General features: G+C 43.1%; 1 protein-coding gene across 3 annotated transcripts in view; it reads left to right on the top strand.

Annotated features, from left to right (window-relative positions):
* The first annotated feature begins 9371 nt into the window (after positions 1-9371).
* SMAP2 (small ArfGAP2) overlaps positions 9372-25019 on the top strand; it is a 53072-nt gene continuing 37424 nt past the window's right edge. The window contains exon 1 of one of the 3 annotated variants that reach the window (XM_029947547.1): positions 9372-9454. Coding sequence is in view for 2 of the 3 variants with exons in the window: in XM_029947546.1 (XP_029803406.1) it covers positions 15123-15225 (103 nt within the window). In the remaining variant the exon portion in view is untranslated. Of the gene's footprint in view, positions 9455-14707; positions 15226-25019 lie in introns of those variants that run through there. The other 2 variants (XM_029947546.1, XM_029947545.1) reach the window with 2 other exon arrangements.

The following is a 25019-nucleotide window of genomic DNA, read 5'->3' as shown; positions in this document are numbered from 1 at the left end:
GTTTCCTATTAAATCTCTCTGAAGGAACCAGTCATGTCTCCATTCTACTCCATCTCATTACTTATTCATTCTGTAAACTTATTTTGGAGTGTTCAGTATGGAGACTGCAACAATGAAAGTGATGTTTTGGCTGCACCGTGCCAATGAGCAGGAACATGCTGGATGTTTCCTTGAGTGTATGCAGCAGGATATTAATTTGGCACCACCTAATCCAATCATCTTTAAATATTTAGTCAAATGTATTTAGTAGAGAAGATGACTACTATACAAGGAAAGGTTGGGGAGGAAGTCCTATTGAGGAAAGTATTTTCTTTCTCTCTCATTTACCTAAGCAATTCAGCTCTGGCCCCAAACTTGCAAAACAAAAGTTCTGCAATTGACTAGACTGACCCATTCTCTTTAGAAGATTGTATCACCAACAGAGTTACTTGAGCAAAGCCTTGGAGTCTCAAGCCGTCCATCCCCACCCAACAGTTATACATGGTATGAGAGGAGTTTGACTTAAAAAAATACAACCAATCTTTATGTCTCCAGGGTTTCCTCTTATGATTTGGGGTCTGGATCTGAGTGGGAGCTGCCACGGGAAGAGGAGGGGTGAAGTGGGGATGAGGGGTATGGAGTAAGGTATGGTCTTCAGGGTAAGGGGATCAGCAAATGGAGCCCCAGAGGGGAGGAGAATCTGGATTCTTAGAAGAACTAAAGTTGCATCTGGCTGGAGGGCAAGGGGAGGGAAAAGTCTTGAAGCCAGAGTTCTTTCCTCCTCTTATATATCACATGAGAAAAATAGTCTTCACACCTGGTATTTTTACCACATGTCATACTTTTCAAATCATTTTTCTATCTACTACAGAGGTGTCCACCAGAATATGCATGAGAAGCGAGATAATAAGATCGATGTAATCTGCCCTCACCCTCTGCCCCTGCATAAATACATTACTTGACCAGCCTCTACATTTGCCCAACTGTAAATAATGCTGTGAAGAAAGTGACAGTCCATAATTCCTTATGGACTTCTTGGATTGTTTCCTTTGTATGGTGCTAGAGTTGGAGCACAGCGTCTGATTTTTTTCTTAAAGGTACTTAATATACTGCTGGTGGTCTTCCAGAGAAAAAATTTAAACCAATGTAAACTTCTAAGAGTGGTTAGTGAAGATGTATAGTTTCCTAAGTCCTTAACAACACAGGGTGTTGTAATTAAACTTCTTTTGCTGACTTGAGAAGTAAAAAAAAAATCATATTTAAATACATATTTCTTTTAATAAGGCTAAATATTTTTCTCATGTTTATTAACCATTTATATTTTTTGTGTGGATTGCCTTCAGATAACCAACTCTTTGTCTTTTCTTTATGGGAGGCCTTTTTGTTTTTTAAGATTTCATTTTCAAGTAATCTCTGCACTCAATGTGGGGTTCAAAGTCACAACTCCAAGATCAAGAGTCACATGCTCTTCTGACTGAGCCAGCCAGGCACGCCCCTTGGTGGACTTTTTTATTTGTGGTGTAGTGGAAGGACCTTAACACTTTGACAGCTTGTTTCTTGATTTTAAATACACTTTTTGATTTTTTAACATATAGATTGAAGTCTTTTGTGCATGTGAATTCTTCTATGGTTTTTATGCCTAGAAAATTCTGTGGTGGCAACCTTTGGATAGTCACCTTCTAAAACTGATTTTGGTGTGTTTCCAATTTTTCAGTATTATAAATAGTGCTTAAAGAATATCTTTGCATTCAGCTACAATTACTGCTTTAGGATAAATTCCTGAAACTCAAATTCTCACCACAGGATATGTGCTGTCCTAAGACATCTAATATATATTTCTGAGTTGTTCTCCAGAATTGGGTTAACAAGTCACATGCCCCTCCCTCTAGTGATATACAAGATTACTGGGTTTTGAGGGGCACCTGAGTGGTTGAGTTGGTTGAACGTCCAACTCTGTATTTCGGCTCAGGTCAAGATCCCAGGGTTGTGAGGCAGATCCCCACCTCAGGCTTCGCACTGATTGTGGATCCTGCTTGAGATTCTCTCTCCCCCTCTCTCTCTGCCCCTCCCCTGCTGTGTGCTCTCTCTCTCAAATAAAAAAATAAAAAATAAGTCAATTAAAAGATCTTTAATGTTTATTTTATTTATTTTGAGAGAGAGAGAGAGCATGTGAACAAGCAGGGGAGGGGCAGAGAGAGGGGGAGGCTCTTTGGGGTTAGTGTGGAGCCCCACATGGGGCTCAAACTCACAAACCCATGAGATCATGACTTGAGATGAAATCATGAGTCAGATGCTCAACTGACACCCACCCAGGTGCCCCCCAAAAGTCAATTCTTAAAAAGAAAAGACTACTGGTTTTCTATCTCTGAGCCCAAATGAGGGCATTATAATTTTAAAACCTTTGCCAACTGATAGATGAAGTCAATTTTATTATTCCATTAATTTGTAGTTCTTTCTAGTGAGAGCAAAATCTTTTCATGTTTATTAATCATTTTGTTTTTCTTTAATGAAAGTGCCTGTTCCTATCACCCACTGTATTTTTCTACTGGGAATTTTAATTTATTAAATTCTCTCACAATTGTATTTCTGTAAATTTTTCTGAGGTTACTATTTTTGCTTTTTGTTGTTGATGCTGTTGCTATGTTATTTAATGCATATACTTCTGTGACTTCAGCGACAAAGTGGAGGTCAGAAATAGATCTACTGTTCATAGTTAATCATAGGGATAAGCACCACTTTTTGAACACCTACAATATCCCAGATTCTTCTCATACATTGTTTCTAACTTTCACGGCCCTTCTTTTTTATAAATTTTTAAAAATTTTTTACTTGAGAGAGAGGCAAGAAGAGGAGAGGGGCAGAGAGAGAGAGAGAGAGAGAGAGAGAGAGAGAGAATCCCAAGCAGGCTCCATGCTCAGCACAGAGCCCAATGTGGTGCTCGATCCTACAACCCTGGGATCATGCCCAGGCTGAAATCAAGAGTTGGATGCTCAACCCACTGACACCCAGGTCCCCCATGTTAAAGCTGAGGACACTGAAGCACATAGAGTACAAGTATCTTGTCTGAGGTCACACAGCAAATAAAGAGAGAGTTCTTTATTATTTCTTTTTTAATGTTTTTAAAATTTATTCTTGAGCGAGAGAGAGAGAGAGAGAGAGAGAGAGAGAGCATGGGTGGGGGAGGGGCAAAGAGAGAGAGAGACACACACAGAATCCGAAACTGGCTCCAGGCTCTGAGCCGTCAGCACAGAGCCCCACATGGGGCTTGAACTCGGGACCGGTGAGATCATGACCTGAGCCGAAGTCAGACACTTAACCAACTGAGCCACCCAGGTTTCCCAACTCTTTATTTCTAATCCTCCTGTTATTTTCTCTGCAGTCCAAGCACCCTTTCCCCATCCTTTTTAAGGTCACGAGGAGCACCTTCCCCAGCATGGTTGCTCACAGGCAGTTGCTGGAATGGCAGAGGGCTGGCGAGTCAGGAGAGCATTGTCTCCAACCTTCACACAGAGGCGAGGTTGGTGGGATGGGCTCTCTGGCCCTACAAGAAGCTAGGGGGTGAATCCCCCTCTAGTGAGGGATGGCAGGTATATGGCCAGGGGACTCCAGTCTCAACAGACCATGGACTGGCAGTCTGGTTAGGTGCTCTGAATTCACTGAATGGGCCACATGATGAAGCCAATAGTACATCATCGGTACCAGAGGCCAAGCCAGACAAGCCAGCAGAGAAATCACTGGTTTCCCCAGCCATGACCTTCAGCAGGGATCAGCAGCATACCTGAACAGAACCAGCTGTATCTTGGGGTGCATCAGCACCAGATCCATAAGACTCAGATCAGACTCATCGCACCGTGTTGGAGATCAGCAAAGGATACAAAGGGCAGTGTGCAAACTTGAGGTCCCTATCCCATAACACCATGAGAACTTGACCAGAAGAGGTCTAGGAATCAGGGAGGACTTCGGGAATAGAGGAAAGTGGACTAGCAAGAATGGGTGATGGTACAGATGAAACCAAGAGGAAGACTGTATTATTGGTGCAAAGCTGAATTAGTGTGGTGGCTTGCAAATCTGGGCCACTTCCTGTTCAGGCACTAGTTGTGTCACATGTTTGCATAAGCAGGGCCCCAACTGGCCTGGTCAAGGGACGTTCCGCCCTGATCAAGGGCACTAAGGAAGTTACTTGGAGGTCTGTTGAGTCTACATGGATGAATATTTCCAGTGTGTGGTACCTAAAGGGCTAGGAACCTAAAAGGATCCTTATACTCAGGAATTAATCAGAAAGAGCAAAATAACACCATAGGTGAGCAAGTGTAGACATTTCTGTGTCTTCTTCTAAAACAAATGGTTTTAGAGACACCTGGGTGGCTCTGTTGGTTAAGTATCCAACTCTTGATTTCGGCTCAGGTCATGATCTCACAGTTCATGAGTTCGAGCCCTACATCAGTCTCTGTGCTGACAGCTCGGAGCCTGGAGCCTGCTTTGGATTCTGTGTCTCCCCCCACCCTCTCTCTGCCCCTCCCTTGCTTGCACTGTGTCTGTCTGTCTGTCTCTCTCTCTCTTAAAAATAAATAAACATTACAAAATTGTAAAACAAATGTTTTTAAAGTTCTGCTGTTCATTGTGATTTTTGTAAATTTCTTTTTGAGTTAAGAAAAATAGGTGATAATCTTCTGCCCCACCGTGCTTGTCCACTCATCACAATTAATGATTGCAAGTCTCCAGAGTTGAGGTTTCTGAGGACCCAAGGTTGGGAGCAGATTCAAATGACCTATTCTTTGCCAGGAGTCACAGGGGCAAATCCCAGACAAATGTCAGTGCACTCATCCCACTGCCTTTGGAAAAATCCCCTCCTGTTCCACTTTCTTTGTCCTCCTGGGGTGCCATTCTGGAGAGCCCCGGCTTTCCCAGAAAGCTGTGGGTCTCTCTTTGCATCCCATCCCTTCCTTGCTCACTGAGATTGTGTCAGAGACAAGGCTGAGAGATTTTTGGAGCAAGGAGGAACTTTGTGACCTGGCAGATGTTTCTCACATACTGGAGGAGGCCCTGTGCCTGTCTTGACACTTGTTGGAGATAGAGATGGAGATGGAGACATTGCCCAGGAAAGGACACTGGAGGGGAAAATGGAATCCTAGTTCTAGTCTGGGCTCCGTCTGTTTCTAGTTAACCTGCATCTAGAATCTAGAGTCTGAGTTTATTCTAGTGAAAAAAAATTTTTTTATGACTAATTCCTTGACTCCTCAAAGAACTAAGTCCTAAATTAATCTGGGTTCCACATGTCCATGCAAATCTAGCACCCACTCCTCAGAAAAGTACACACACCCACACAGCCACGAAATTCGTCATATAATTGCAGAGCATTGACAAAGAGCCGAAGTCCATTTGTGGACCCAGGCAAAGAGGCTTTCCAGGCTTTAATGATACTGAGAAAAGTGTGAAGTCCAACCTCCTCAGCAGAGCACACAATACCCTTTTTGATCTGACCTCTGCTCCTTCTCCAGCTTCTCCTGATGCTTGTCACGTGTATTCTCTCTAACAACTTGCAGTTCTCTCTTCTCACTTCCTCACTTTAATGCATGCTTATCTTTCTGCCTGGAATATTCTCCTTGATTACCTGGAAACTGTGATTAATTCTATTAAGGCAGAGTTAAGCACTTCCTTTTTTGTGTGATGTGAACCTAAACAGGGCATTCTGATGGGCTGTTTGGTCAATGGTATCAAAGTAGCCACAATGTCAAATATTTATGTTAAAATGTAAAAAGTATTTTTTTTGAGCCAGTATGGCAGGACAGGGTTTCTATTATTTCTTCTCCCCTTTGCTTTCCCCTGTCCATTTCCTTTTTTTTTTTTAATGTTTATTTATTACTGAGAAAGAGAAACAGCATGAGTAGGGGAGGGGCAGAGAGAGAGGGAGACACAGAATCTGGAGCAGACTCCAGGCTCCAAGCTGTCAGCACAGAGTCTGACTTGGGGTTCAAACCCACGAACCGTGAGATCATGACCTGAGCCCAAGTCGGATGCTTAACCGATTGAGCCACCCAGGCGCCCCTCTCCTGTCTATTTCTGATGAAAAAGGATTATTATTATGATCAGAACAACCATCCCTTGAGAGGCAGATACCATCAATAAGAATGAGATTTCTATGTCCCAGATTCTCCCATCTGAGGAATTTGGAAGTGCTAAGCCTACTTTTGCAGATGAGTTTTTTATTCCTTAAAAAAAGTTTTTAATGTTTATTTTATTTGTGTGTGTGTGAGAGAGACAGAGCATAAGCAGGGGAGGGGCAGAGAGAGAGACACACACACACAGAATCTGAAGCAGGCTCCAGGCTCTGAGCTGTCAGTACAGAGCCCGACGCGGGACTCAAACTCATGAACTGCAAAATCATGACCTGAGCTGAAGTTGGGCGCTTAACTGACTGAGCCACCCAGGCACCGCTACAGATGAGTTTTAAGATCTTCTGATTCTTTTCCAGATGGGAGTCAGGAATACTATGGTGCCTATGACACAATAGACCGACCCTGTGGCAAACATTGTCTTCTGTCAGGCTGTAGCATTTCTCAGCCCTTTCCCTCCTGCTGCCTCCTACTATAGGGGTTGGAAAGCTAGATACGTGCTTTCCTGGCTGCCTTTGTAGTTAGGTGTTGAGCCATGAACTCTGGTTCTGGTCCAGGGGTCCTATGGGAAAGTCTTTTGGGAGTTTCTAGGAAAATGTTTGTTTTCCTGATAAAAGGAACAGCCAGATTGGAGACACTCCTTCCCCCTCTCTTCCTGCCTTCAGAGATGTTGTGATGTTTGGAGCTTTGGTAACTATTTTGTGCCCATGAGATGATTCACATGCACTGGGGTTCTCAAATCTGAATGTACATTAGAATCGCCCAGAGGGCTTCTTAATATATAGACTGCTATTACTTAGCCCCAGGGTTTCTGATTCCTAAGTCTGGAGTAGGCCTGGGAATTTGCATTTCTAACAAATTTCCAGGTGATGCTGAGGCTGTTGGGCTGGGAACACACTTTGAGATCCACTGAACAGGAGGATAAAAATTTTATAGGCTGCTGAGGGCAAAACAGAATGATAGAGTCTGGATGCTGCTGGTCTTGTCAGATAGCTGAATACATGTAAATAACTCCCGTCTCTGGAATTCTGGTTCTGTTGGAAAACCGCATTTGTTGAAGCTATGGTTAGTTGGGTGTCTCACGATCTACATTCAAAAAGCATTCTGGACTTACGGAGAGCTGGACATTGTGGTGCGGGCAGGAGAGAAAACTCCGGGCTAACTTAGCATGTAGTAAAAATGGTCACAACAGCAGATATTTTTTTGAAGTTTATCTATTTATTTTGAGACAGCGTGCAAGCAGGGGGATGGGCAGAGAGCATCTGCACTGATAGTGTAGAGCCTGGGGTGCAGGGCTGGGTCTCGTGAGCCACGAGACCAGGACCTGAGCTGAAATCAAGAGTTGGCCGCTTAACTGACGGAGCCAAATGGGCGCCCAAATGGGAAATATTTTCAAACATCTCTTAGTGTCAGTGAGTGTTGATAATAGTAAGGTTGTGGGAATTTGAAAATATTAAGTTAATTAAAAAATTTTTAAATCAAAGTAAAAGTTAATGACACATGGTAATGCCCTGCCCCACGCCCTTACCCACCCAGATGCCCACTCCTCCCAAACAACCATTCTCAAATCTTTGATTGATTGATTGACAGAGAGAGCAGGAGCAAGAGAGAGACCCACAGAGAGATGAAGAATTCCAAGCACGCTCTATGAATGGTCAGTGTAGAGTCTGACATGGGGCTTGAACCCAGGAAACTGTGAGATCATGACCTGAGCCGAAGTCAAGAGCCAGATGCTCAATCCTTTGAGCCACCCAGATACCCCACATCCTCAACTCTTGAAATGTTTCTTCCAGAATTTGCCAATTTGCCTAAATAACATACTTATACTACCCTTAAATACCTTTTTGTCTTTGTTTATTCACTTCCTGCTATGGAAGATAAGAATTTAGATTTCTTTGGAGTGCCTGGGTGGCTCAGTTGGTTAACCGTCTGGCTTCAGCTTAGGTCATGATCTCATAGTTTGTGAGTTTGAACCCCGTGTCAAGCTCTGTGCTGACCGCTCAGAGCCTGGAGCCTGCTTTTGATTCTGTGTCTCCCTCTCTTCCTGCTCCTCCGTCACTCATTCTCAGTCTCTCAAAAATAAATAAACATTTTAAAACTAAAAAAAAGAATTTATATTTCTTTTTATCTATCCTCCCCCCTTTCTATCCTATAAACTTCCTCTCCCACATTTCTCTAATATAGTTAAATAACAAAGTTTTGTTAAATTAATGCTTGATATCTGTGATATTATGACTAAATAGCATTGATAGATGAACCTTGCTTACACTTTTCTGGTTAAACTTTTTTTCCCTTGGAGTCAATAATTACCCCATTTAAAATTTAAAAAATTTCTTGTGAATCTGTGATTCATCCGCTCATCCTCTGACAGAAGAAAACCTCCTCTTAGTCCCAACGCATCAGCTTATCTCTAAATTTTATTTTTCTTGGCACTGTCTGTTCTAAAGTTTGTCTTACGCCTCTAATCAGGAGTAGGCATTCTGCATAACCATCACCCTGGAATTCCCCTTTATCAGCACCCTGGGAATGACCTATATCTTCCTATGCTAAATGCTTTGCTTTCTGGATTCAGTTTTTTCCTTTTTCTTGGTTTACTCGGTCGTTTTTGGCAAAATATGCACAGGAGGCAAACTGGTTAGCGTTCCAAGAGGAAGCACAAGGCTGATGCAAAAGAGGCAATGGAAGACAGTTTAAAGAAGTATGGGCAGGGTTAAAAACACCAACAAGGGGAGTGATGGACCTTGGGGCTAGCAACAGCAGAAAGCTGTTATCCCCAAAGCCTGGATTGGCAAGAGGCAAGGGTATTCCCAGAAGGGCCACAGCTGTGGGAGAGGGTCACTCACAAGACTCTAGCTGTCATTTAGGGATGTGATAGTTCTGCCAGCATGGAGGGAGTGGAGAAAATTATTCAAGCTCCCTCCACCCCTGCCCTCTGACTTCCCAGTCATGCCTCCCATTGGCTGAAGCCAACCAGAAGCCAGCCTGCCCTAGAGTTGCACTGATGCCTTGCCCTGCACCTGGGGGGCACACAGCAGGGCTAAGAGTAAAGTGGACGTGGAAGGGCAACAGAGCACAGCACAGCACTTTTACTGGAGGTAAAAGTTTGAAATCTAGTGTCTGAGAGTCTCTCTATTCAAAACTGCCTCTAGAGTAATATTTTGCCTGGCATGGAATTCTAGGTTGGCAACTCTTTTACCTCAGAATTTTGGAGGCAATGTTCCATTGTCTCCTGGCGTCCAGAGATGCTGTTGAGAGCTCTGTGCCATTCTGATTCCTGATCCTTTTTATGTGACTTTTTTCCCCCCTTCCTGGAAACTTAAGATCCTGTCTTTTCCCCTGAGTGTTCTGTTATGCAGTGAAGGGTGAGTTTCTATCATTGTGCAACAGGGTCCCCACAGTAGGCCCAGGCCAGGTATACTTGCTCCGTCCTTCCTCGGCCCCAAAAAGGCAAGAAAGATGGATAAGGTGCCCACTCGCCTGCATCATCACGCAGGTGCAATGCAACTGCTCGTGTGTGATGTCTGGCCATTAGGATGCATCTGCGGACAACGCAGCGAGATTGCAATGGTGGGATTCAGACACTGCTAATACGGTCTGTTTTGTCTCCTGGAATCTGTGCTGGTTGATAGCAATGGGCAGTTATATTGTGAAACTAGGGACGAGGAGGGAAGGGGGAGACATTCAGTAGAAGTAAGGGGCACAAATTGTTTTGAAGAAAGTGGTAGGTTAGTATGGCATGAACTCTGTGCCCATCAGGGTCCTCGGGTCCCTGATGATGGGCCTGAGGCCCCAGGTTAGAGGGAGAGGTTCAAAAGCCAGGACTATGAGTCTGCGCACAAGTAATTTGGGGCCCAAATGACAATGGGTGATACAGAAGGGAGAGGCCATTCTCTTTGTCTTTGCAAGGGATTGCCTGAAATCCTGAGAAGTCTTGGTGCTGTGGGTATCAAGAAATGGAGAGGGACACCAGCCTTCTGATAGCCGGCTCCATCAGCTGTGGAAAACTGACGGTCTTCCTAGAGTGACAGACTGTGGAAATGGACACATAAAAACTGGAAGAGGAGAGGAGGGTCATGGAGCTAAACCCCAGGGCCCAAAGAGTTGGCCTATGCAGCAGACATACTGAATACGTATTCGAGGCTGAACACTCAATCCACAAGGCAGTGGAGGCTTTCAAATGTCACAAGTTCTCTACACTAAGAAAAAAGTTTGAGAGTTCGTTGAAGAGAGTTGATTGAAAGGACTATGAGTTTATTTGAGACCCTTCGTTCATTCATTTATTTACATGTGATAAATAGAACAGAGCTAGCGGTAAAGTGGGGAACATAATTATCCAGCTTTCTTAATGAAAGTCATTTTACAGGTAAATAGGTAAAGTGACTGACAAGTGGATTAGAAGCTGTTTTAGTTCAACATATGACCCAAGATTCGACCTCTTAGCAAGATGATGATACACTAATGAAATTTTCCAAAGGCAGTAGTCCAAAAGTGCACACCATACCAGATTTTTGGTAGTATTCTGGGCATTGTGTCACAATGGTTACCATAACATAACAGTTTAAAAAGCAGTTTCTATTTAGTCTTCTTATTTATAAGAGTTGGGTTTTCAAAATACTCTGATATAAAGACCAAGGAGAGAAACCATCCAGACGTGAAGCATGGTATGTGGTCTCTCCAATTCATCCCAGATTTTCGAAATCCATAGATACAAGGTAACCAAACTGTGTTCAGCAGCCACTGAGACAAATAGGAAGCTCTTCTCTCTGGCAGTAACTAACGTGAATCATGTTTATCATAAGATTACACAATCATATTATGGGATAGAGGAAACTTTTGTAAAAACTGTCAAGGTAAAACTCAAGACTTCAGAAATCAAACTGTACTTGGGAAGCAGAGAAATTTGCTTTGGCCATATCCTCAGCCCCTGGGATATGCATTCACTTTCCTCTGTTAATAATAATAATAATAATAATAATAATAATAATAATAATAATAGCAAGTGTTTGATGTATCTGTTAAGATAGATAGGTTATGCCATGGTAAACAGACAACATTCAGTGGTTTAACAGAAAGAAGACTCATTTCTTGCTCATGCTACCTACCTTCCTTTGTGTGTTGACAGAGGACTCTTGCTTATTAGCCTCTCTGGAATTCAGGACTGAATATTTACCTCCTCTTCAGATTCATGTGTTGAGATCCCAATGTGATGGCATTAGGAAGTGAGGCTTTTGGGAGGTGATTAGGTCATGAAGATGGAGCCCTCATCAGTGGGATCAGTGCCCTTATAAAAGAGATGCCAGGGGGACACCTGGGTGGCTCAGTCGGTTAAGCATCTGACTTCGGCTCAGGTCATGATCTCGCGGTCCATGAGTTTGAGCCCTGCATCAAGACCTGTGCTGACAGCTTAGAACCTGGAGGCTGCTACAGATTCTATATCTCCCTTTCTCTCTCTGTCCCTCCCCCACTCACTCTCAAAAAGAAATAAAAATATTAAAAATATTAAGGATAAATAAGTAAAAGAGATCCCAGAGAGCATTCCCATCTTTTGCCACATGAGGATACAGCAAGAAGTTGCTATCTATGAACCAGGAAGTGGGCTTTCAGCAGACATGAAATGTAATCTTGGACTTCTCAGTCTCCAGAACTGTGAGAAATATATTTATGTTGTTTACAAGCTACCTAGTCTATGATATCCCACTATGGTATTCTGAACTAAGCCAACCACCATCTTGAAGGTTGATGGTTGCCATGCCAGGGGGAAATAGAATCAGAGGAGTCTCAAAGCAGCAAATAAATGATTTGGACATGAAGTGACATGTATTCTTTTTGCACAAACTCATTGGCCACAACCAACCATAAGAAGGCCAAGAAAGAAAATCCTACCATGAGCCTAGAAGGCAGAAAGTCAGAAATATTTAGTGAAGAGAATTCATTGTCTAGCACTCACTTTGCGGTAAGAGCTGTTCCAAATATATTGCAGGCATGGGGTGCCTGGATGGCTCAGTCGTTAAGTGTCGGACTTTGGCTCAGGTCCTGATCTCAGGGTTCATGGGTTTGATCTCTGCATCGGGCTCTGAGCTGTCGAGCCTGGAGCCTGCTTCAGATTCTGTCTCTCCCTCCCTCTCTCTCTCCGTGCCTCCCCCTTGTGCTTGTGCGTTCTCTCTCTCTCAAAAATCAATCAATCAAAACATTAAAAAATATGTGTTGCAGGGATTAACTCAATTAAGCCTGGTAACAATCTATGAAATAGGTCCTATTAATATTGTTATCATCCCCATTTTATAGATGAAATAACAGGTACAGACAGGTTAGGTAACCTGATCAAAGTCACACGACAGTAAATGGTGAAGCTGAAGATTTAAACCCAGTCTTTCTGGTCCTGTAGCCTGTGAGCTTAACCAGCAGACTATGCAGTCTCTCACTAGATGGGAAAATTTGAGAAGCACTGTCATAGATGATGGAGAGCCACTAAAGGATTTTTAGGCAGGAGGGGATGATTCAGTCAGATGTGCTATTGAGAAAGCTCTCTCCAAAGAGGGTGGTGAAAAATCAGATTGAAACTGTAGGGTTAGACTAAGGCAGGAGGCTATTTGCATAGTGAAGGGATGGAGATGAGGAGGGCTTGAGCTAAGATACATTTACTACAATTAACTGGATGATCTTGAGCTTCTGTTTCATCACCTTGACCCTCTGTTTCATCATTTCTTGAAACATGATTATGGTAATACCTATCTTAATGGGTTTTTCTGAGGATTATAAAAAATAACATAAGCAAACATGGCAGTGCTATCTGGAATTAAAGAGCTCTACATTTAAAATCCCAGCTCTACTACTTGCTGGATGAGACAGTTCATTATTCGAAGTCTCAGTTTGCTCATTTATAAAACATATGTTAGGGGTGCCTGGGTGGCTCAGTCCATTAAGCGTCTGACTTAACTTAGGTCATGACCTCACCTCTGGTAAGTCTGAGCCCCCTGTGTCAAGCTCTGTGCTGACAGCTCAGAGCCTGGAGCCTATTTCAGATTATATGTCTCCCTCTCTCTATGCCCCTCTCCCACTTGTGTTCTGTCTCTCTCTCTCTCTCTCAAAAATAAATCACATTAAAAAAAATATGTTAAGATCAGATAAGTTAAATAAGTTGAAGAAAAATTATTACAAACTGGTTTCAGGTTGAGAAAATTAGCTTAATTAGCTTCGGAGAAAGGCAGAATTCCTTCCAGAGAAAGAGCTGAGATTTTGTTAAGGAAAAATACCATAATCAACTTATGTGTTTATGAAAGTCAAGTCTCCTAAGCATGGATAGAAGGGAAGATGATTAGACAGAGAAGTAAATAGGTTTTTTTTTTAATGTTCATTTATTTTTGAGAGAGAGAGAGAGACAGGGCACAAGCAGGGGAGGGGCAGAGAGAGAGGGAGACACAGAATCTGAAGCAGGCTCCAGGCCCTGAGCTGTCATCACGGAGCCTGATGCAGGGCTTGAACTCATGAACTGGGAGATCATGACCTGAGCCCAAGTCAGATGCTTAACCAGCTGAGCCAGCCAGGCACCTGACAAGTAAATAGCTTTGATCACTAAATGGGAAATGTTGGTTTTCCTCTGATGAGATGAAGGTTTTGAGGGAAGCCTGGGTTTGGGAGAACTATGAGAACTATGAGAATCTGGTCTTCTCAGCTTCCCGGATCCATTCTTCTCATGGGAGCCAGAGTGACCTTTTAAAATCACTAATTGGAACATGTTGTTCCCTTTCCCTTAGTTCAGTGCCTGATACTTAGAAGTTTCTCAGTAACAATTTGCTGAGTGAATGAATGAATGAAAACATTTGCCAGATAGCAGGTGGATCCTTAAAGAAAAAGACTTTTGTGGAGAACTTCTCTGTAGTGAGGGTAGTTTTGGACACTGATGTTTAATAGTCATTTTAAGTAGTTCTCCACTTGTTTTGCTGTAAGCACCCTTCCTCTCCACCACATCCCTCCAAATAACTTTCAGTGAAAGTCTGCTGCACAAAACAGCACTGTTTGGGGAGGGTTAAGAAATGAAAGAAAGTATCTAGGTACCAGGCAAACAATGTCCAAAGATGGCACAAAGCTAATGAATGAACAGGGAAACCCAGAATTCAGCTGAGCGGTGAGAGGTGACCAGAATCCTCTGAAAATGTGGGGGAAATGTGCTGTCCCCCTTATCATAGTTTAGGGACTTGGGCCCTCCATTTGGTTGTTGAAGAAAAGAATAAGCTGGACGACTTTGGAGTAGCCAGAACTCTCAGGTTACATAAGAATGATAAATATTTCACTCACAGAGACGTTTTGAGGATTATATTGGGATAATTCATATAAAGCGCTTAGCACGGAGCCTGGCACATAGTAAGAACTTAGCAAATGTTAATTGTTGTTTCTCTTCACTTTCTTTCACTCCCTCCACTAGCTTTCTGCCAGGCTCCATTCATTCTTTTCCAAGGACACTCAGGGGGCGTGCCCTGTCCTCCTTCCGCCCACTCCCAAGCTCCGCCTCTCACTTCTGCTCGGATTGGTTCCTGAGAGGCGGAGCCCAGGGAAGAACCCTGGGCGACGCGATAGGGGCGGGGCGCATGCGCGGGCTGGGCTGGGTGGAGGTGGAGAGGAAGAGCTGCCGGAAGTAGGCGGCAGAGGTGGTGGCAGAGCAGGCAGCAGCTGCCAGGGAAACCGAGGCGCGGGACGCACGGCCCGCAGACAGGCCGGCCAGGAGGCGTCTCCGCGCGCCCAGGAGAGCCCCGTTTGCCCGGGCTGAGGGTCTCTAGTCCGGCAGCCTCCTCTGGACTCGGGCCTTTCCCTGAGCCCGCCAGGGGGCGCCGAACTGAGGGGGCTGCAGCGTGGGGGGCGGGCGCGGCTGACAAGAGAGGGGGCGCCTGGCCCGGCCCGTGAGGAAGGGCTTTTCTCCCCCGCTCCGAAGGTGCCCCTGGGCAGGGGACCGGGAGTCCTCACCTCCGGACTGAGGCAGGGGTCCCTGGGGGCGAGGAGGGCGCTTCGCCCTCTGCCCCCGCCGGCACCCTGGCCATGACGGGCAAGTCGGTGAAGGACGTGGATCGGTACCAGGCGGTCCTCGCCAACCTGCTGCTGGAAGAGGATAACAAGTTCTGTGCCGACTGCCAGTCCAAAGGTAGCGCATCCCTCCCGGCGGGCAAGGGGTCTAGCTAGCCTCGGGCCACGCCTGGGAGGTGGCCTGTGTGGGGAGGGGGTGTCTGGAGCTTAGGCCGCCCGACTCACGTTAAATGGTAAGGCGTGCTGCTCTTACTGAAGAGGCTGCTGGGTGTTCGGCGGCGCCGGGCTGGTGTGGCGGGAGGCTGCGAGGGCGAGTGTGAGTGCCTGGGAGGCCCGGCGATGATGGGGGTGGAAGTGGCGTGGTGTGTGCAGGTGAGAATGTCTGTGTGTCGGGGCTCCGAAGGAGTTCTGGGCCGACTGTCATTTAGAGGCAGCCCAGAGCTCACCGCCTTCCACTTGCAAAGCTGCGGGGAGGAACTGCAGTGAGTGTGTGTGCATGCCGGGGCGGGGGGGGGGGGGGGGGGGGGGGGGGGGGGGGGGGGGGGGGGGGGGGGGGGGGGGGGGGGAAGTGAGATGAGGCAGGAAAACTGCTTAAATAAATTTTTAAGGTGGTGATTGTTGCTGCCCGCTATTTGCTTAGCAGCTCCTTCTGTCATTTTACAGCCTTGCTGAGCTGTCAAGAGTGCATAGGTAGCTTTCCTCCCGGATGTGTGAAGGGGGTACCTGCCTTATGCAGTGACACAGTGCGGATTTCTAGACAGCCTGGCCCTGGCCGTGGAGTGCGCTGGAGGCCTTGTGTGTGTGTGTGTGTGTGTGTGTGTGTGTGTGTGTGTGTTGGCAGAAACTGGCAGATTGTGGCTGTAGTGCAGGATCCGTTTAATCAGTGGAGAGAAGGAAGGAGCGGATGCATCAAATTTGTTGTTCCACGATGCTGACCCTTCCGAAGGTGAAATATAACGGTCAATTGGCAGAGCCATTTAGTCTTTGTTTTCTGTGCCCTCGAAGATTCATGATATGATCCAGTTAAAATCATTATGCTAGGAAAGCTTGGTTATAAGTGAAAGCTTGGTCATACGCACTCAGAATTGATAGATACAAGCCTCTATAAATATTTGGTTTCCTTAATTTCTTTCTGAATTCTTTGAAATACAATTGGAGAAGTTGGGACAATACTTTTCCCTTTGGGGAGAAGGGGACAGTTCTATTTTGGGAGCTGTTTTTAATTTGCTTCTGTTGATAATGCAGTGGATTTAGCACAGCCCTTTGCCATGCAGCATGTTGGGCACATAGTATACAACAAAGATTGAAATGTATGTGTATTTATCAATATTGAGAAAGGAAGGACATGCCTAGTTAATGCCTTTAGGTAATTTCTGTTTATTTTAGAAAAATGAGGTTATGAAAGGAGAACAGGGACACATAAATTTAAACACCTAGTAATATATTTTAATGCCCTCTGCCAATAAGTAAATGGCACGTGCTTTCAGGAAAGCAGGTCCCCAGACTTCTTTCCTAAATTTTTGCCTTAGCAAGATTTTGCTTTTAAAAGTATCTTAGAATCCGGGAACCTGGGTGGATCTGTTGGTTGAGCACTGGACTTCGGCGTAGGTCATGATCTCTCAGTTCATGGGTTCAAGACCCACACCAGGGTCTCTCCTATCAGTGCAGAGCCTGCTTTGGAATCTCTGTCCCCCTCTTTCACTGCCCTCCCCTGCTGGTGCGTTCTCTCTCTCTCTCAAAAAATAAATAAACTTAAAAAGTATTTTAGAATCAATTTTTTATTGAGTAGATTAATTTCTTATAGTTGACTCTTGTTAAATCTTGTCCTAGATCTATTGGAACATTCAGTTTAAAATTTGGGAGTGTATCTCCTCGGTTTACTCACATTCCCTTATGTCCTTAGTTGGCAGATCTGGAGTCACAGTGAAGCAACCCACGAGAGTGAACATTGCTACATTTGGGGAGTCAGATGCCATTTTGATGATTGGTACTACCCTCAACCCCCCATTTCTCCTGCTACTCATACTTACTCATATTCCAATGAAATGTAGCATATGGAAGAGAGAGCTTGATTCATCACTTCTTCCCCCAGACTTTCCATTGCTTTTTATCAATAGCATTACTAGGGATCAGGTAATGACATATTAATTAATTCTTAAACTTTCTTAACTGCTATCAATGGTAGAATTCTGGCTCCTGAAATGATTTCTTATCACAAATTAGTTTTACATTTTGGCTTGGTGACTTCAGTGACTTGGCCATTGTAAACATGCAATGACAAGGTGTCAGTCATCTTTCTAATTTTTTTAATGTTTATTTATTTTTGAGAGTGAGAGACAGAGCGCAAGCAGGGGAGGGGCAGAGAGAGAGGGAGACACAGAATGTGAAGCAGGCTCTAGGCTCTGAGCTGTCAGCCCAGAGCCTTATGTGTGGCTCAAACTTACAAACCATGAGCTCATGACCTGAGCCGAAGTCGGTTATTAACTGACTGAGCCACCCAGGCGCCCTGAATCATCTTTCAATTCAGTTAAATTACACATTGTTTGAAGCCTCAGTTTATCCATTTTGTGAATAATCGAGCTCCTTCCACTCTTTCAATTCTTCCCACTCATTTTTCTCTTCCTTTTCCCTAATTTTGGTTGTCCTAATGATCATATGGACAAATACCAGATCATGGAAGTTGACACTTCCATGGAAGTGTCTGGAAATGTCCACGGAAGAGACACTTACATCAGGAGATTAAGTTACCTGTTAGCTCTGGTAAAAAATACCAGAGTGGGAGGAGAATTTAAAAATGGTTGATTTAGAAAATGAGATTTAGATCTGAGTTTATTTATCCCTATGTCTCATGTTCTTTCTTACTTAGAAAATTGAGAGCTAACTGTACAGGACTTGGTGAGTGATTACTGCTCCAATTAATATTAAATCACATAACACAGCCCTGGGCTACAGACATATAAGCAGGTAGTTTTGTGATGTTCTAAAATAACCCTTGGGTAATGGCTCTTTTTAAAATCTTATACTTGCTTAAGGGTGTTATTATCTTGAGATACATAATGTGGACACCAGAGTAGAGAAAAGCATGTGTGTTCTTTACATAGTATGGAGCTTTCTTGAACACAAGACTCACCGGTGTCTGGGACCTCTAGCGAACTGAAGTGATCCCTGTGTGGCAAAGGGAGCTGATTTGGTACTACCTTTTAAAAAATGACTTACTTTTAAGTCAAAAGATATGGTTGCTTCGTCACCCAAAGATATTCTGACCTTTTGGTAAATTTTTGGACTCATTTAAGCAGTGCTCTAATGAAGGATAAGCATACTGAAAATTCCAGATAGGCCAATGATAGCTCTACTTAGTTGAGGGTGGGTCCCATTTTTGGACAGACCTTGTGGGGCTGTACTAGTCCAAGGCTTAGTCTTTAGCTCTGCAGTTCCATAATCAGTGGGCCTGGAATAACTCCTACTAATCAATCTCTTCAGTGACTGGTTTAAACTAGACACTATCTTATTTACCATGTAAGGACCTATCTTTGTCATGACCTGAACACCTCTGTCCACTAATGGGACATTACTCTCTCAGTATCAAGTTTTTTAAAAAAAAATTTGAGGGCTTTTTAATGAGCAGAGAATTAAAATGGAAGAGGTTTGATGGTCTTGTGGCATATTTACTACAGAGTATGAAATACCACATGGAATTCTGGAGTTTGACAGAAACTTTGTAATATTTGGTACTTTCCCCTTCTGCTGCATCCTGTCTCTGCAGTGTTTTACCTTGAATTACCTAACCATTGCTTCTGTTCCAGCTTCCATTATATGCTCTTAAATCTATTGTATTTAAAAAATGTTGTGATTTTGTGAGAGAACGAGAGAGCAAACAGGAAAGTGGGGCAGAAGGAGAAAGAGAATCTTAAGCAGGCTCCAGGCTCAATGCAGAGCCCAACTTGGGGGCTCGATCCCACAACCCTGGGATCATGACCTGAGCTGAGAGTTGGAAGCTCAACCGACAGAGCACCCAGGAGCTCCTATACTCTTAAATTTAAAAGGTATCACTGTCACGTGGTTCAAACTTTAAAAGGTTTGAAGGGGAATATGTACAAGGAAGAGTTGTATTCTTCGATCCAAGTACTAATCAGGCCCGGCCCTGCTTAGCTTCCAAGATCAGACTAGATCGGGTATGTTTGGGGTGGTGTGGCCATAGACAGGAAAAGTTGTATTCTAATTCTAATTCTAATCCTTTAGCCGCCATTTCCCCTTTTTCGAAGTAACCACTTTTGGTAATATCATATATGAATTTTGAGAGATAATATATACACAAGCAACTACTTTTTTTGTTTATTATTATTATTTTTAGTAACCTCAGTACCCAGCTTGGGGCTTGAACCTATAACCCCAAGATCAAGAGTCACAGGCTCCTCTGCCTGAGTCAGCCAGGCGCCCTACAAGCAACTATATTTAAATATATGATTTTTCAGTGCTTTCATGCAGAAAGTAATACTACAGTTCATGGCACCTTGCATTTTTCAGTCAGTAGTATAACACGGACAGCACGCACGCGCTCCCCCCATGCGCAGCAAGGAGCTCCGTTCTCTCAAGGTGTTCTCTAAAGTGATACATAGGTCATCTTGATTAAGTCCAAAATTATGCCAAGTGATTGGGAAACGTCTGCTCTTGTTGAAGTCATCTTAAATGTGTCCTGGGCACCCAGAAGCTCACATTTCAGCTGGTAAAGGAGCAAAGGAAAGGAAGGGGCTGCCAACTTGATGTTGAAACATCCAGTTAAATGCCTTCACTCTGTTTACTTTAGCTTTGTGGCCTTCAGCACTGCCCTGAACTGTCCCAGTTTAATTTTCCTCGTTTGAAAAATGAAAGTGCCTTGTCAATGAAGTGCTCCACAAATGTAAGCAGCACTTGCTAGCACCCGTGCTGGGCTGATGTGTGCTACCTTGGTTTTATTTGTTTCACTTTCTGGCTTTATTCCCTTAAATACTCCGGTGACTGGAAGCCATGGTTAGAATGACTCACTCGATAATTCCCTAGTCTTTAAGCCAAAACCATTTCCTATATATGGGGGTTCTGGCATTTTTGCAAGTGTACTTTATGGTACCCTTGAGGATGGTCTCTGGATTTTCCCCCACTCTTCAAACTTGTATGAAAGATTAGACCAAGGAACTTTGTGTAGAGATTTTCTGAAATAGTCCTAAATTGTAGCTTCAGTAAATTAATCTCTAGCTTTGCTTTATATTTGTTTTGTGTTGATAGCTAAGTCATTGCTTGTTCAGTAGCATTTCTTAGGACATGAACTTTCCTATCAATTTTTAATTATTTTACCTATGCTTGTGACACCTTTTGAGAGGATAAAAAAAATTTCCATCAAATCTAGACAACAGAAGTGTTGTGTCCATCTCTCGTTGTTAAACACTCTTCTCCAGCCAAGATCAAATAAGTTTCTGGGTTTTTACAGCCAGTGCACCTTAACTCTAATAGTCATGGCTGGGTTGACACAGTTACACTGAAAAATAATTTATCAAAGTCCTCATTAGACTGTCTTTTAATATCAACTTATTAAGCCTGTTCCCTGGGAAGTGCTTTCCTATTTGTTCTCCTTGTCCTTTAAATAATATTCTGTGGCAATGGGAAAGAGTACAAAATACCTTATGATTTAGGGGAAACTCTGCAGGCCTCAATCCCATGCTATATATATATATATATATTCATCCTGAAAATATTTCTAAGTACTTACTTTGGGTCAAACACTATATCAGGATATGTAGTAGATTCAAAGCTAGGGCCTTTGGTCTGAAGGATGACACAGTTGAATAGGGAAGCAGATGTGTAAACTGATAAATGATGCAATGTGGTATCATGATGGCATTGTGTGCAGGGAGAAATGAACGACTGGAGAAAGCAAACAAGTCCGCCTCAGGAAGTCATGGCTTCAAAGAGCCGCATAGGCTGTGTCTTGAATGATAAGCGTGACTTTGCCAGATGAATTTAGGGGACTTTGCATTCTAAGCAGAGGAAAATGGAATGTGCAAAACTTCCAAGGTAGTGTGTGTGTGTGTGTGTGTGTGTGTGTGTGTGTGTGTATTTTCTAGTATATTTTGACTACATATTGGGGATTGGCAAGGGATAAAGTTTTTGACAGGTAGTCGGGGGCCAATAAGGTTAAAATCCTAGCCCTGTAGTTGATTTGCTGTACAGTATTGAGATTATGGATATCCTTTAGACCCTCTGTTGTATAAGAAGCCCATACTATTGGAGGTCTACCTGCTACTCAAATGGAATTATAAGTATTGCAGATATGAAATGTTTTCTAATTGATGAGAAGTAAGAAAGGCCCACAAGATAAGTATGGAAGTGTACCTGCATGAGTACATTAAATTATCGTAGAAAAGTCTAGTGAAATGCCAGCAGTAGATATCATGTCATTTCTGGAGTTGACGACGTTGATTTTGAGGCTGAGCATGCTTAGATACTCAAGCGGTTTAAGAGTGCTGAATATTTGATGTGTGTTCTTGGCTGCGGAGTGCTTAGGATTATAAGCACGTAGCTTGCGGCCTGATCTCTCAGTACACTTTTCAGCAAACCTATTGCTTTCCAATAAATCAGAAAATTACTTTCTTTCTGCATTTTTCATCTGATGTCATTATGACATGTAGGTGGCGGCTTTCTTGGGCACAGTTGTCTATATAACTGTTCACCACATGAGTCATTGTCTGTTTCTGTTCTTCTGCCTGAAAATTCCATCTTGGAAATGATGTCATGCAGTTGGTGACTGCAACACTTTACTCATTATAAACATCGCAGCTGGCTCTGTACATTATGTTGATGGGACCTACCTATGCCATAGACAAGGGAGAAAGGGACTTGTTAAATGGACTCAGACTCAATTCCTTCAAATGATGTCCCCCTTAATAAAGATGCCAAGAATCTGCATAAACACACATGTGCTACATTCTGAGCATACAGTGCCTAACTTCTGTTATTGTGTCTGCTTAGATCCTTATCACAGTTGTACTTCTGTTTGAGCAAGTGGCCAGTTTAAGTATATACTAATGTTGAAGAAGTTCTGTACTGGCCCCTGGAATGTGGCAGTTCAGCTTACCACACTGAAAAGGTAGGAACCAAATCTATGTAGAGTAGAACACTTTAAAGTTAATTTGCTTTTACCAAACTCCTCTGTCGCTAAAGAAATATTCCTATATTGATACGTTTTAAACAATTATAATGTGGCACAGCTAACATGCCCCCTAGAATGTATGCTCTACGGGGGGCAGGCATAGATGTAGCTCTTAGTAAATGTTTGTTTGAATGAATGAATGGATCTCATCATTATAAATCATTTGTTTCTTATTAGAAGAAATCTTTTACAGGTTATCTGAATATTTGTTTGATTCTTAAGGAAGCTAAGTTTTAAAATATATCAAGGAAACGGAAACCCCTGTAGGTAGTACAAGCAGAGGGGATGTTACTAAGACCTTAGCAGGTAAATGGGCTGGTGAGGCAACCCAGATATTAGCAACACCTGGGAGCTACTGTGCCCCTAAGGAAATGAGAAGGTGCCGGTGTCACCAAAGGCCAGAAGTCGGAGCTATCTGGTGTGAGCTAGACACACAGAAAGTAAAGCTGTGTGGTGCAGCTGGAACTGTGAGCCTGTAGGAGAGCATTACCCTGGCTTCCCTCCTCCTCCCTTTTATCGTCATGGGTGCCTCCCATTGATGGAACTTACCCAGAAATTGGTTGGCCAGGGAGCCTGAGACATGTAGGTCCCACTGACAGAGTGGAGCAAGGGTAGGATCCAAGTGGAAACAGGCAATGCACAGAGGCACTTAAAAAAATCCCCAAGATGTTATTCTTTCTCCTTAATAGGTAAATAGTTGAGTTATTTTGGACAAGAGATAAGAAGTCTTTTCAGGCAGATATGACCTTGTGTGCTTCTGAAGAATCTTAACCGTTGCTGAAAAAATGAATAGTCCTAGGAAGTAATGTAACAACTCAGTCATTGGTTTGTTATCCTGTATAATTAGGAAGTGTGACCAGGAAAATTGGCTTCCGTTGAATCTGTATTTCACTATTGTTCGCTTCTAGGAACAGTTTATCAGTTTGGTTACTCAGAAAATAAGTTCCCATCCTGTTGATCCTGGGAAGCGCTGGGCATGATTGTGTGTGTGTGTGTGTGTGTGTGTTTGTGTGTGTGCACGCACATACACTAAGCTTATCTGATCCACAACTGAAAGACCTGAGTCAACGGCACATAAGATGTACAAAGAGTTTTGAGGATTGCAGACTTCTAACATGGTATAGATGAGACTTTCCTTGACAGAGTAGCAATGGAGCTGATTTGCCTTGTGCTACACATCATTTTAACTATTGGTCTTATTGGTTTGATCGGGGTTCCTCCCCTCCAGCTTCAGAGAGGTTAGCACTGGGGGTGGGAGGTGACATCAGCGGATCCGCTTTCTTCTATACCGGACCTGAAAAGTACTTTTTGTCTTCTAAGGAAGGTTGCTGCTGTTCCATTTAAAGGCAGAGCTTTCCAAGGTACTGCTAGTAGTTTTCTTCTTGATTATAAAATGTTTAATGAGTTACATGATAGAAGTTTGGCATTTTTGCGAAGGGCTTTTTTTGTCAATCAGGTCACCTGCCTTTGGGCCCCTGCTATATTAATGGAATTGGTGGAACTAGGCCAGCGAAGGTTTTCAGTAGAGTGTGAGTATGTTTCTCTTTAGGCTGTTATTTTCCTCAGAGGTGACAGGCCAGGGACTCTGAGTAAAGTTACCATCTATAAAAATTGCAGAGATTTCATTGTTTTTCTCTTTCCTCCCCTAATCAATTTCCTCTTGGCAGGTACAATTCACAGATGTAATTAAAATGTAATTTGCTATTCTAAAAAGCGTATCAGACTGCTTCCCAGAGTACCAGTTATTTTCAGCCAGTCCATTTCAATTTAAGAGGTACATGAATGCATTTTTTTGCAGCCTCCTGTTTAATAATTACAACATTTTGCTACTGTATTTGACTCTTCCATTTTCCAAACTTTCTCCTTCCCTACACCACTCTTCTGGCTCCTGTATTTCCCCACAGGCTTTGTGGATGCTGGTCCATTGATGGCTGAACTGCAGGTCCCTCCCCAGTGGAAACCCCCAGAGATGACCCAAATCTACCGTCAGCAGTGGCCATCCATCAGTGTAAGGTTGCCCTAGTGGTTGTCTTCAGTTTGTCCAGCACTCCTCTCCCCCGCTCCTCATCCCCCCAGCCTCCCTCCTGTGGCTGAAACTTGCCCTGGAATTCTGCCTTTGTAACATATCACTGGGCAGTAAGAAGATTTTGATATCGCTGCTGCTTTTCTTTTCTTTTCTTTTCTTTTTTTTTTTTAGGACCAAAACAGTTTTATTAATGGCAATCAGCATTTTAATCCTGTCAGCTGTTAGTATTCATAGATTTCTTTACATGAATAAATTGCAGGAATTCTAATTTTTCACTGAAATTGAAACAAATACACAGGCTTTTCAAGCATACGTAAGCTGCAGTGACAAATGCAGAGTGCTGATTTCAAATTATCCCGTGTTGACCAAATTCAAACTTACACATTTTAAATGAACCCTAAGCCTCTTTGCCTCTTAATTGTGGAAACAAACCATATGGAAAGAGCTGTTGTTGTGAAGTGGGGAAAAAGTTAATTTTAAAAATTAAGGGGCTAATTCCATTTTGCTACTAGTTCAGTACAATTAAACGTGAAATGACAGCAGAAATGCAAAATTATATTTTAATAATGAAATAAACTAGATTTTAACTGAATTTTTGCCCTTCATATTTACATATAGCACTTGTTACAAGAAAAAAAATCCCAAATTAATACACCCTCTAAATAGAAATAATTCTTTGTAAAACTAATACTTAAAAATATCACTG

Source organism: Suricata suricatta, chromosome 8, assembly GCF_006229205.1.
Source record: "Suricata suricatta isolate VVHF042 chromosome 8, meerkat_22Aug2017_6uvM2_HiC, whole genome shotgun sequence".
Lineage (NCBI taxonomy): Eukaryota > Metazoa > Chordata > Mammalia > Carnivora > Herpestidae > Suricata > Suricata suricatta.
The sequence above is the reverse complement of the archived record's forward strand: the minus strand, read 5'-3'. Positions and strand labels throughout refer to the sequence as shown.